At 41.9% G+C, this 12,790-nt stretch overlaps 1 protein-coding gene and 1 pseudogene across 1 annotated transcript in view; one reads left to right on the top strand and one right to left on the bottom strand.

Annotated features, from left to right (window-relative positions):
• LOC124179976 overlaps positions 1 to 12,790 on the bottom strand; it is a 28,166-nt pseudogene that overhangs the window by 9,540 nt on the left and 5,836 nt on the right.
• The window catches only part of LOC124179963 (angiotensin-converting enzyme-like), a 44,732-nt gene continuing 42,416 nt past the window's right edge, over positions 10,475 to 12,790 (top strand). Inside the window, exons 1-2 of the mRNA XM_046564873.1 lie at positions 10,475 to 10,717; positions 11,377 to 11,610. Of these exons, the coding sequence (XP_046420829.1) occupies positions 10,658 to 10,717; positions 11,377 to 11,610 (294 nt within the window). The 5' untranslated portion in view covers positions 10,475 to 10,657. The remainder of the gene's footprint in view (positions 10,718 to 11,376; positions 11,611 to 12,790) is intronic.

Raw genomic sequence — 12,790 nt, 5'->3', positions numbered from 1 at the left:
GTTGATCGATATAACAACAATCAGGATCACCTTCGAACCGATTAGTGATGAATAATAACGACCCGACAATTATTCATGTCTGTTAATTGCTGTTTGTCAACACGTACGTATCCGGAGAGTAACTTAATTGATTATTTAGCCGAATAATAATTACATATCGTGAACGATGTTGGTCGGTTTGATTGTTATTACTCGTACAGGATACATTCGCATTGCAGAAACAAATTTAGACACAGGCATGGTATTATTCTGATACTCGACTTCCTTGTGGAATAAATTAGCATCACCATATACCCGCGTATCCTTACGCGAGTCAAAGCCGGATGTCGAAAGAACGAAAGGAACCGGACACACAGTCCAACCTAACCATTGCATTGTCGCAACCTTGTGTTGGACCAGTTTTCAGACGGTGTTCTGTCTCAGGGCCGGTCATCACCCTCGCATTATCGCTGGTTTAAATAATTACCGGAGGGCTTTAATCGGGTTACGTGTTTTGAATTTCGCGTTAACCGATCGTGGGTGATTAATCAGATTGGTAGATAATCCGGCAGAAATTAACACGATATTAATGCGGACCCTGAAGCCGGACCGATTCACGTCATCCGGTCGAAATTATCTCGGCTACACCCCGCTGATCTGATATTCGACCGAGTCACCTTGAGGTCGATGATTCCAGGTCATCGACCAATCCACCAGGCAAGTAAAAAAAAAAAAAAAACGAGGTTACTTTAAGGCGGTTAATTATTCCATCATCGGTGGTCTCGAATCCATTTGATTTCATCCGTGAGCTATGATAATCGTTCGGAGATGAACGATCGCAGGTTTTTCTTCTGGTGCATCGGAGTTAGTTTCTGTTTTATTATCGCGGCTTGGAGAGGTGCGGGTTATATAAATGAACCATCGACGTCGTAAGATGCAATTAAACAGGCGAGTTGCAGCGTATTAACGGTATAATGTGAGTGAATTTACGGACACTTTATTATTAACACCGAGCTTGATCTGCCACAGCCAGCCTAACCGATTTCTCAGTGATGCAACCCGGCTTCTTGCTGCTGAAATTATTACGCGTGTGCATGTAACGTGCCTACAAATTTCTCAACCCACATGTTCGTCGGTTTCTAGTTAGCCATGCGTTCTCCAAAACGTCGATTCAAGCTTCTGAAAAAAGATACGACTCTCAAGGCGATGGCTGTTAGCGATTGGACAGATTGTCCGTTGGTATTTTGAACCTGGGTGAGCACTTTTACCCTCGCAAGGTAGCCGCGTTTAGTCTAACCGGTCTATCCTTGGATCCGAGTATGTAATACAACGTACAACACGCCTCTCGGACTCGTGAACGAGAAGTTTTTTCCACGGAAGTAGACTCGATAGTTGGTGAACTTGAGTGGGATTGAACCTTAGACCATGTCGGTTCTTCGCGCCTTTCGCAAAAAAAAAAAACCAATGGGTGATCAGGTATCCATGCACGTAGAGAAGTTGCGAAGCGTAGGAATGACGAATTGATATAAATAATATAACGAAAACGACGCGATGAACTGGGGCGAGCTTAAATCCGGTCACTTGACCGGTTTCGGCAACGCATTCCAATTTTTATGAGGAAAACAGTCGTAATTTAGCGGATCTAACGTGCTGGAAATTGATTAAACAATCAGCCCAATTTAGGACCTCATGGTCCATCGGGTACGCGGAACGCTTATGGAGAAGTCGGCTATTTCGAATTACAAACGTGTCACACTATCCATTGTGGAAGGTTGAAACACTTCTGTTTCGACTAAAGGCCTGAGATCAGGTGTGCTCAGTCACGTAGGCTTCAACCTCGAGTGTAAATTTTTTTTTCCTCTCAGAAGGGACTGTGAAGCAACACACGGATCGCGTCAGTTACCTCTGACAAAATCTCTTATCGCAATTAGCAATTAGAACGGTATTAAAATCACCTCGGGATCAGGGATGCGACGATGTGAGTGTAAATAATATTCAAAATTGTCAATCTTTCCAATTTTTATAGACGAAAAAAAAAAAAATCACCATACCCGGTTATGTCATCAAATTTAAGACTTTGAGTACCAAGTGAAATATTCTCGTAGTTTTTATTGCTTCTCTCTCGCAAGCGCCAGGCGTTGTTATGTTTTTGATCATCAGAGAGAAGTCTGTCTTTATTTGTGAGTGGCAACAGGTGATCGACAAACTCAGGCTACCAACAATCGCTACTATATTTTAATCCAAACTGCTTTACCGTCCAAGAGTCGAAGCTGTCGGTGGTCGATAAAGCAACGCGAGAGAACATTCTCTCACTTCAGAATCCAACTGGTTCTCTGGTTCGAGAGTTTTCTTGTTTAAGCCAGTTGTACAGAGGGCGAAAGTAGGCCGTTATTCCCTCGGTCCGCATCACGCGGCTTCCAGTGAAACGCTCCATCGTATCCTGCCAGGGCAGACTGGATCCAAGCTTCATCATTTGCCTGAAAATTACAATGCGCAAAGAACAATCTACTCGTCTTTTGATGAACAAATTTGAGTCCATTCAATGAACTTCGAAGGACCGTGCTCAGGAGCTACTGCAACTTTAAACGGCAGTCGATCCTAATGGATCCCTTGATTGGAGCGCCTGGATACTGAGATTCATCGATTGTATCCCTATACTGACCGCATCGCTATCCCTGCTTCCCTGCTGCCGTAAATATCGCATCGATGAAGAGGCCTGCTCGGATCGTTTGGGTCGTACTGACCAGCGTTGAGGCAGAGTGCCTCATGGAACTGGAACTGTATGATGAAACTGACGAAGTACCTGGAAGCAGTTTCACATTTTTTAATGCAAGTTCCTCTTTTATTAGCTGATGAACATCATCCGCAGATCCACCTTATGTACGGCACGTTGGCAGCCACGTGATACTTAGCTCCAGGGTCGAAGTCGGTCTCGTCACGATTAACGGGAGGCTCGATGCCCTGGATTTCAGCCCTGAAAATTCGGAAGGACGGGAAACCGAATGAAATGGGAATTGGGAGCGACAAGAAGAAAGACGAAGCTATTCAAGATCCCAAATTGAAGACACTTTTGAGAAAAGTGATTTGGAACTTATTTCCTGACGATAAAACGTGCCTGAACTTCCACCAAAGGCTGTTGTACATCTCGGGCGTAACTTCATCGGTGAAAACGATCCAACGCCACTTGTCGACGCAGTAGGCAAATGGGAGGAAAGCGATCTTCTGAAGCGCAATCAAGTACAAATAGTTTATGTCCGTCATGGGCTGATAGTCAGCGTTGTCAACGAGGCCCAGGCCGCAGGCGTGAGGCAAGGAGGAAACCGACAGCGCTATTGTGTCACCGATCGCCTCGTGAAACCCTGCGAAAAGTGGTAAATGGTAAAATTTTCAAGCTGCAGCGTTATTCATCATGTTGCAGCGGTGACCGGAAAAAGCTTCACCAGGATTGGCTCCTTCTCTGAAAACGATCGGCTGGTCTCTGTACTGGATGTAGTACTGAACGTGACCCATCTCGTGATGAACGATCACCAGATCATCGTAGGTTACTTCGGTGCACATCTTGATCCTGGATCAGGGTTTCAAGTGGTTCAGAGACTCGAGTGCGATACTCTGAATCCTATGAATCTCGTGTTTCCTTACCTGAAATCCCTTCCGTCGTACATGTCCCATGCTGACCCGTGACAAACCAGTTCAGTCTTGTTGTTGGCTGGACGTTCGATGATCGAATTCTGCCAGAACGTTTCTGGCAGTTTTGGGAAACCCAGGGACCGGAAAAAGTCCTCGGATAGCTTGAAGAACTCCATCTTCGTGAAGTTCTGCAAGGAGAAGGAAGAGACACTCGTAAATTTGATAATGTCATTTGTGATTTACGATCATACGTTGAGCTTCAGCCTGTTCGTCATGTCCGGAATAGCGTGATCAGGATACGGCATCGTTTCTTTGTTCAAATGAATCCAAGACTGGGTCCACATATCGCCTGAATAAATCACATACGTTATAGGATTGCAATTGATCGAAGCTGTGTTAAAAAAAATAAAAAAATCTGCTCAAATCGACTTCGACATTAACTTTGTGACTTGAAACAAGGTTTTGGAAAGGCTTTCAAAAGAATGAAAACTGTACAAAATACATTTCTCTGGTAAAAGGGGATCGCAAAATGTGCTCTATTCGATTTTCACATCAGCGCATGTCACAAAAAATTCGTTAATTTTGGAATTCGACTAACCAAAGACATGAGCTGGGATGTACCCGCTCTCAGGAATAACCTCAGTTCCGTACTTGGCCCTAAGTCGGTTTCTGACGTGGGCGTGAAGTTGTAGATAAAAAGGTTTCACCTCTTGCCAGATGTCGAATATCGTCCTTTCAAAATTGGGATCCTCGTAGGGATAGGTCCAGTACCGAGTAACGGATGAAAAATCTGCAACAAGATTACTTGAATCTACCGAGGTACCTCCTTCGATCAATTATCACGCTTCCATTGAAGCGACTGGATAACGAGAAGCTGCCAACGCTTCAGCGAACTCGTACTGTTCAACTTGGCGATTTCTTTCATCAGTCCAACGTAGACGATGTAGTCGTTCCTCATCCTTTTACCCGTCGCATCCCGCCAGGCTTTCCAAACGTACGCAAGCTCATCGACGTCCTTACTTTCCGCCATAATTTTCACCAGGTCTAAGATCAATTAGTCGATCAATCTTCTGCTAATAGTAAAAAAGCTCAACTCACCTGGCTCTAGTCGCAGTCTCCGTTTTCCACTTCTTCGCAGCCTTTTCGACTTCGAAGAATCGTCCATTTTCACGTAAGCTTCTATCGTCGCGGTGCTGTAGATTGATTCCATTTTATTTATCACCTCGTCCAGCTGAATACCGATTCGGAAATTTTTGTGACAGGATCTGACGAACTGGCGGCCCACTCTCACCCGCACGCTGCCTATTTACCTGCTTGAACTTGTCGTCGGATAAAACGGCGCTTCCAAGCACTGAGATCATTTGAAGCTGTCTTTTCATCCTTGACGTGCCGTTAAAATTCCGCCAATCGTATTTCGCAGCAGCTTTCCAAACGATTTTTTGAAACTTGGCCAGTCGGGCGGATGACTTGAGCTGAAAAAATTATTGTGAAGCTCTAAAACTGTTGTTGAAATTTGCAGTAAGGGCTCACCGCCTTGGTCCTCGTCGTCTCAGTGATGTTGCTTTCGAATTCCCACTGCGCCACAGCGTTCCTGTGATACTCGACAGCACTCAGGTTGTTCATCAGTTCTAGAAACTGAATTCACCCATAACTTATCTCGATGTCTGTTTACTTTTGGGCAGGGTACGGGCACTTACTACTCCCCTTCACACGTTATTCAAAAGGTTTGGACCAAAGCGATACGACAAGAATGGAACAAAAGTGCAGAACACATTTTTTCCCTTGCATTCTTGATTTCAAGTGATGCCTTCCGGTGCCAACTTTCAAGATGAAATTACTCACGGATCGAATAACACGAATCAAAAAATTTGTACGTGCATTACCGCTATACCAACAGTTAAAAATTACAATATAAAAGTAATTCATGAAATGGTTAAGAGGGGCTTGAGTAAAATTGTTATCAATCACCAGAGGTCGCCACGAAAACTGAGTTACCAGCTACTTCGGTGATAATATAAAATATTCTATAACATCACTTTAGTGGAAATCATTATTATATTGGCTTCAGTTTGGTCCAAGCTCGATGAATAATTCATCCGTGAAATGGTAGAGTGTCCATAGCCTGCTTTTAGGTTCCACATTGGTTCTTACCACGTCTGGAGTTACAGGACCCTTCGCCAACTGTTCCATGTCCTTTGAAACCGACTCGCTCCTGCGTATTCTGCGCTCTTCTGTACCAGAGGTGTAAGAACACGACCCTTTGGAGTTGTGACATCTGTGCTTTCGAAAACCCAATGAAGTTTGAAGAACGGAGGAGATCGCAATCGCACGGATCACCGAGATCATCCAGTGTGACATGTCGTTCAGACAGATATACAGCCTTCAAAAGTCGATGACGTTGATCAGATCTCGAAAATCTCGCAAGCATTGTTGGGTGAATCTGGCGATTTAAAGCCAAGTTAGAGGGTGTGAGAAAAATTTATTTAATCGATTATCGCATTTTTGTGGCGTAATTTGATATCGCTTGTTGGTTGAAACGAGGGAATTTGATGATACCAGTGACGAATAATCGTCTCTCTTATTTTAAATCCTGTAAAGTGCGAGGTACGATTTACTGCGTTGGTACGTAAAACGCAATTTCTATGGACGTAACGTACGTAACAGACTTGATTAAAGGCGAGGCTCCTTCGAGCCGAGAAATTGACGAGGATAATTCCCGAGGTGGAAGATTTACAACAACGTCACATCAACGAACGAACAGGCGAGTGCGGATTGTTTTCTCGATTTTCTTATGGTAATGAATTTGAATAGCAGGATCACGGTTGCAAGATCGATCCGTGTGATCATCGGGTAGCGGCAATAAGATCTCGATCACGGCCATGATCAACAGCCGCATAATAATCGTCATCTTTTCGCCGTATTACTACGCTGCATCTATTCAACAGGCTTCAATTATATTGCATCGCCATTAATAAACGCGCAACAGCCGTTCCCACGATAAATCGAGCAGGTATAATAAACTGAAACAAAACAAATAAACATAAACAAAAGTTCGCGATATTCAAAGAAAAATTAACGAGGTACTTTCCGTGGGCGGCTTATTATACATACGAAATGAAATATCTAATTAAGCATCACGCGGTAGGAGTTTTATATCCTTATTCGCGAAATTATAAATTATTTCTTGTTTTGTTGCAACGCGATTCGAGCATAGAATGAAACTCCGATGTTTGTACTCTGCGGAGTCACGTAGCAGGATTTGGCCCGTGACGCGTAAAGGGGGCAACGAACAAGGCCGGTCTTTCTTTAAGAAAAATTTTCACAAAATAAGCCTTGCTTTGTTAATATCTGTGAATATGCCTCCGACACGCGTTCGCCTAATTAATGACTCGGGTTTCAGCCTATCTACGCAGTCCTAAAATATATTACAAACATCTAAGACACACCACTCGTATTATACACGTATACGGTAGAAATAGACGACGGTACTTCTTGCACCTCGTTTTATTTATCGCACGCGCTCTTGAACTCGCTATCAAATCAACACGCCAAGCGTGAGATTGGAGTCTCCCAACTTGTCTAGAGAAAACGAGATTGGCATTGTCTTCGCCGTCTCCTGCAGGACCTCGGAAAAACTTTACTCGCGTGTACAACGCGCGAAGCTTTAAAAACGAGACTAGTTGAAACTCCTCTATTTCAACCAAGCTCAACCCAATTTTTTTGTGTGGTTCCCAATCGACTTCCCGCCTGGATTCGATGAAGGAAAAATGCGCTTCGCTTCAGGGATCCGAGGAAATCGTTAAGAGAAAAATCTTTCGCATCTGGATGTTTCCGATGTATGTCTTTCGAGTCTAGTTAGTATATCGTTACGCAAAACCGCGGCGTAATGCACGTAAGAGCATTGTTACGACAACTCAAGGTCCTCCAGGGCCAGCAAGGCGAGACCGTACTGAAATCGTCGTGTGTGCCTTACACAGTCGCACTAACACCTTTGACGCGTGTTCTTACAGCTGGTCACGTTCTCGTATTCGTGTATAATGTGCTCATGGTAGGTGCCATAATACCTGCCTATTTTTTATTATTTTTTTTTTAATTATAATCTCTCATAAAGTACATGCAGTTTATTGTGGGAATCTTTTTCTACAACGACGTTTATTCCTCAATCATCAGGTTTGGGCGCGGCTTTAGCGTTCGTGTTCGTTGAAATTGATCTATTCTTTTGCATATAACCGAACTCGGTTTCTTATAATCGACGGTATTTCGAACTACTCGATAATCTCGATGGATTTTTAACGGGACTGAGAACAATTCTTGGTTGATAAAAACCAATATCGTGAGAATGAACTCAACTTTAGTGGAATGAATTTTATTCAAGAACTTTTTGAAGAGAATTTCTACCAAATGTGACTGAATATTGTTCAAGGAGTTTAGAAATACGCGTTAAATTCTGTAGAAATAATTTTCTCCGAAGCGTATAGTGCACATGTGCAGATTCGTTACGCGATATCCTTTTTCAGCGATGCATCGCTGCGCACATAGTCGAGAGGGTCATAGGAGCGGCAGGTGATTGTGATTCTGGACGAAAGGTAGTCAGCGAGCGGTATATAATGCATCATTTTTGACAAGTGGCTATTATATCCGAAATGTTTTTACAAAAGGTTTTTGTTTTTTTTTCCTTTACATTCTCGAAAATGCGGTCCGGTTTAAATTCAATACAATTATCCCCACTCGTATAATATAATTACGCCGCCATGCGTTACATAAATCGCCTCCAAGTGAACAAATCGTCCTGCATTTTAATTTTCCCTTTTTGTTTTCGGCTCGCTTTTTCCCGGCAGCTTAATCGGCACGAGGCATCCAGACAGACCGGAAGGTGAATTAGTAGGAAAATGCACAAGGTGAATGAGGCTCTTGTTCATCTACTGCTTGCAGCTGATGACTGTTTATAAATCTGCGATGTTACCTAATAACGACGAGTGTGAACAAAAGTGACAAAGCAGTCACGAAAAAATAGCGCCATTGCAATTGGATATTTGGTCAACGGAAGAAGACGAATATCAATTCGACAGAAATTAATTGATAAAATGCTAAAATAAAAATCGAATTTCTTTGTTTTGAAAGTTGGATAATTCTTACAATTCCAGAAAAAATGTAATTTATCGTATACCTAGGGATTAGAATATTCTACACTGAGAAAAATTTCAATTGTTAGAGTAATTAAAAAAATTTAGTAAAACAGGTGTCGTTAAAAAAACTGTTTGAATATTGTTGGAATTAAAAAAAACGAGCTACGCCTAACCATTTTACGTTATCGTCGATCCCTTTTTGGTTATTGCAACGCAAAATCAGTTTCTGAGGTTTACTCAACTTTTTTAGTTAAACAAGGCTTTAACGTCGATTTATCGTTGCGCAGGCATTAAATATTCGCAACAGTTGCAAGAAAATATAGTAACTGCGATCGTAATAAGAAAGAATAGTAACGGATAGTAGACTTTTTGGTAACAGCTAGAAAACTAATTTTCATTTTCTACCTAGAACGATGTTTTTCGATTGTGGTAAAAATTGAAAATAGTTAAGGACTAAGCGGTAACCGGAATAAAAAATTTCTCTTAGTGTAGTGAAATGGGCACTGACAATGGATTAAATATCTTTGGAATAATTAAAAAACAATATGGTGCAAGTAACTATTTAGTATGATAACAGCTGTCGTTACTATATCTGCCAGTAATTGCAACATCAGATTTATTACACTTATTCAGTTAAATGAGCCTCAGCATCAATTCATTGTCGCGACAACACGTGAAAATGTCGCAATAGTTGGAAAAAAAATAAAGTACCGGTAAGTGTAATAGAAAAAAAAAAAAAATAATAAATAAATAATAACACCGGCAGATGTTTCTAATCACAGCTACTAATATAGTTTTCATAACGCGTCGAGAAGTATATTTACTCGGTTATGATAAAAAATGAAAATAATTGAGGACTGTACCAGATCAAGGAATTTCTATTTAACATATAAAGAGAATCCCGTTCAGCATTGATTTCTCGTTTTTCATCCTTGACGTCCTTCAAATCCCTCAGAGCACCTGCTACACTTCTGCAACAGCGTGAGACCCGAGACGTGCATCCACCCATTTCGAGCGCAATGTCAACAAAGTGATTACTTCTCAGGCCGCGCCCGCAAAGTGTCTTTGAAACGTGACTCTTCATACCGACTCGGTGAACCAGCCCTGTCATCTCATTCCGGGCTAGAATTAATTGCCACGGTACCAATTACAAACAATACCAAGCCCAGACCGGGGGGTCACCATAGTTGGAAAGGTCAAGATCAGAATATTCAAAATTACACTCCATTACAACTTGAAACATGCTCGTTTACCGTGTAAATTCACGAATTTATCAAAATCGCATCGATCGTTCGAACTTGAGTTCTTCGCCTTGTTCAGCTCAACGGTGTTACCACGAGACCAATATAATAGGAGGAAGCTTCGACCGTCGAATTATCAACTTCCATCGCGAAAGGAAATCGGCAAAAAGTTTCTTGAAATGGGGAATTTTTAAGCGCACAATATTATTGCGCATGCATGCATGCACTCCAGTGGAGGCCTCATTGAGCCACAACGACGTTGGCTATCATCGTGGGAACGAGTGTCGCAAGTCCTTCCTTCCGTCCGTCGCTGCCTTCCCACCTTCTCGAATACCCCTGGAAGTCGGTATGGTTTGTCTTTTTTATGTGTTGGCCTGGGTGTCTCCCGCTGTTGACGGTGCAGCACACAAACTCGACAGACAGACGTAGAACAATATCCCCACTCCATGAATGACCTCTTGTGTTGTTCAAACTAGCTGGGATAAATGAATACATGCAGGCTTACCTCGAGTTCAGTATCATTACGAGTAAAGACCAACGTGGTCGCCATTCGACAACTTGCAATTAGTTTCGACAATTTTCAGTACCATTGGTATTTCGAACCTCCCAAGGCTTCGGTTTTGGTTTTAATGGATCGCGGTTCATTCGATTTGAGATTCTGATCCATTCATCCGTACAAACGTCATGGAAATACTTCGCAGGCCGGTCGTTGTTACTGTTGTTCGACAAGGAAGCACGATTTTTGTAAGTTTTCGAACCAGCGACATCTGGACATCTAGAATTGTATCAAAGTAAAAAATTACCGAAGACAGATATGGAATTGCGCCGACAATTTGAATCGGACAGTTCGTGATTCAATTGTGCATTTTTAATTTCCTGGGAAGATTCTATACATTCAAATTTAACCCATCAATTATCAATTCCTGAACGATAAAAGCGAGCGAAAACTAGCTTCGTAAATAGACCGATCCACCTTCACCGCTATACATAATAAAATCAGTCGTAACCGTAGTTTGAAAATTTTCAGCAGCAACAAACAAATTGCTTACTCGACGCGAAAATATTCATTTTCCCGCTACGCACTTTCAATTTCCGCGAGCATACCTAATGACGACACGTAACACAAAAGGGCGCTTAGTCTGATTGAAAGCTGATTGGCGGGCTATTAAAAGGACAAGGTCCTTGTCCTCGGTTGTACTTTGGAAAAATCGATTAGAGCGAGTATGTGGTGAGTTAAATATGAACGAAACGCGTCGGAAAGGATCGATCAGTTTGGGTAAACTACGTAGAAAGCGTGGACGCTTGTTTTGCAGTATCTAACGATGTCCGGCACACGTGAAAACGTCGGGGAGAATAGTTTTAATTTTTTCAAAAAAACTGACCGCCTCTCCCTCAATTTTCAGTCCATTTTAACACTCGCGTTGTTCGCCCTTCTCTCCGCTGTCTCGGCACAACTCGACATCCCGCTTCGGGATGATCTGCTCCAGACGATGATTCGAGAGGCTGGAAGCGGGAATTTGGACTACAGGAACGTTCTGGCGAAGCTCGAATTCCAGGGGATTCAACAGTGCAGCAACAACGTTGCCAGTCAGTGGGCTTACGAGACTAACGTAAACGAGTTTACGCAATCACAGGCGGTGAGTGTTACGACGTCTTATCACCCTTGCGAAAGCTCCGACTTGTGTCTTAAAACGCTTTGCCGAGTGGCTTCGATCTGATGCCTTGAAAACTGGTAAAAGCGTTTCTCCATATTTCGCAAATATCCGAATTTATCAGACGATTAGCGATTGCATCACCGAAAATACTTTTTCATTATGGTTTGTACCTTACTGTCCTTGACTATTTTCATTTCTTATTCCAAAATCGTTCGATATCGATTCGGATAAAAAATGTAAATCAGTTTTGTGCCTCTGACCAGAAAATCAAATACGTGTAGTGTTACCGTTTCTTTTTTATCATGTGTAAATCACACGTGATATATTTTCTCGTTACGTTTGCGATAATTTCATCAAACAGATTCAATATTGCGATGACCAAAAAACGTGGTATTGACGACTGTAATAATTACACGAAATTCAGCTGTTTTTACCACATATTTTCTTGTAATTCCAACAATGTTTAAACCGTTATATTTCAACCGCAGAAAGAAAAAACAATTTTACTCAACCCATTTATTGACAAATGAAATTTTTCTATGTGCAAAAAATTTCATCCGGCTATTATATTCGCAGATTAACGAATTGATCATTTAAAAAGGCGTGCAATTGCGAACTGCAGCGATCGCATGAATGATTCAACGCAGCGGCAGCGAGATAATCCATTCAGGAATTAAATATTCCGTACGCATATTTTACTCTCGTTCTTAATTGATGACAATTTCATAATCGAATGAGTCCGCTACGCTTGTGTGGGTATAATAATGTAATTTACTGTTCAACGTTGGGATCACGACTTGTTATGTACTTGTAGAAAATTCTCCAGAAAGGTTTTCAAAAGGTTATTAAAGCCGCGATTTCACGCTCAGGTAATTCTGCCCGAATCCACAACGCGGTCGGCTGACCTAGAAACTAATTCATAACCCTCATTTTTTACTTATTTATTTACTTTTTCTTTTTGTTCCGTATGTTTTCTTTTTCCTTCTACCAACCCGTATACCTATACACAGCAATGTTTGTGGCTAAATTCACGCCACGGTTACGTTACGCTACGAGACTTCAATCGGCTTGTGTTATACGGTAAACTTTTTTTCCAACTCGATCAATGAATCGGGAGTGTTTTAAGTATAGGTGAAAAAGACTGCAGAGGCTATTAACCAAC

This window comes from Neodiprion fabricii, chromosome 4 (assembly GCF_021155785.1).
Source record: "Neodiprion fabricii isolate iyNeoFabr1 chromosome 4, iyNeoFabr1.1, whole genome shotgun sequence".
In the NCBI taxonomy this organism is placed as follows: domain Eukaryota; kingdom Metazoa; phylum Arthropoda; class Insecta; order Hymenoptera; family Diprionidae; genus Neodiprion; species Neodiprion fabricii.
Note: the sequence above shows the minus strand (reverse complement) of the source record. Positions and strands in the feature narration are given on the sequence as shown.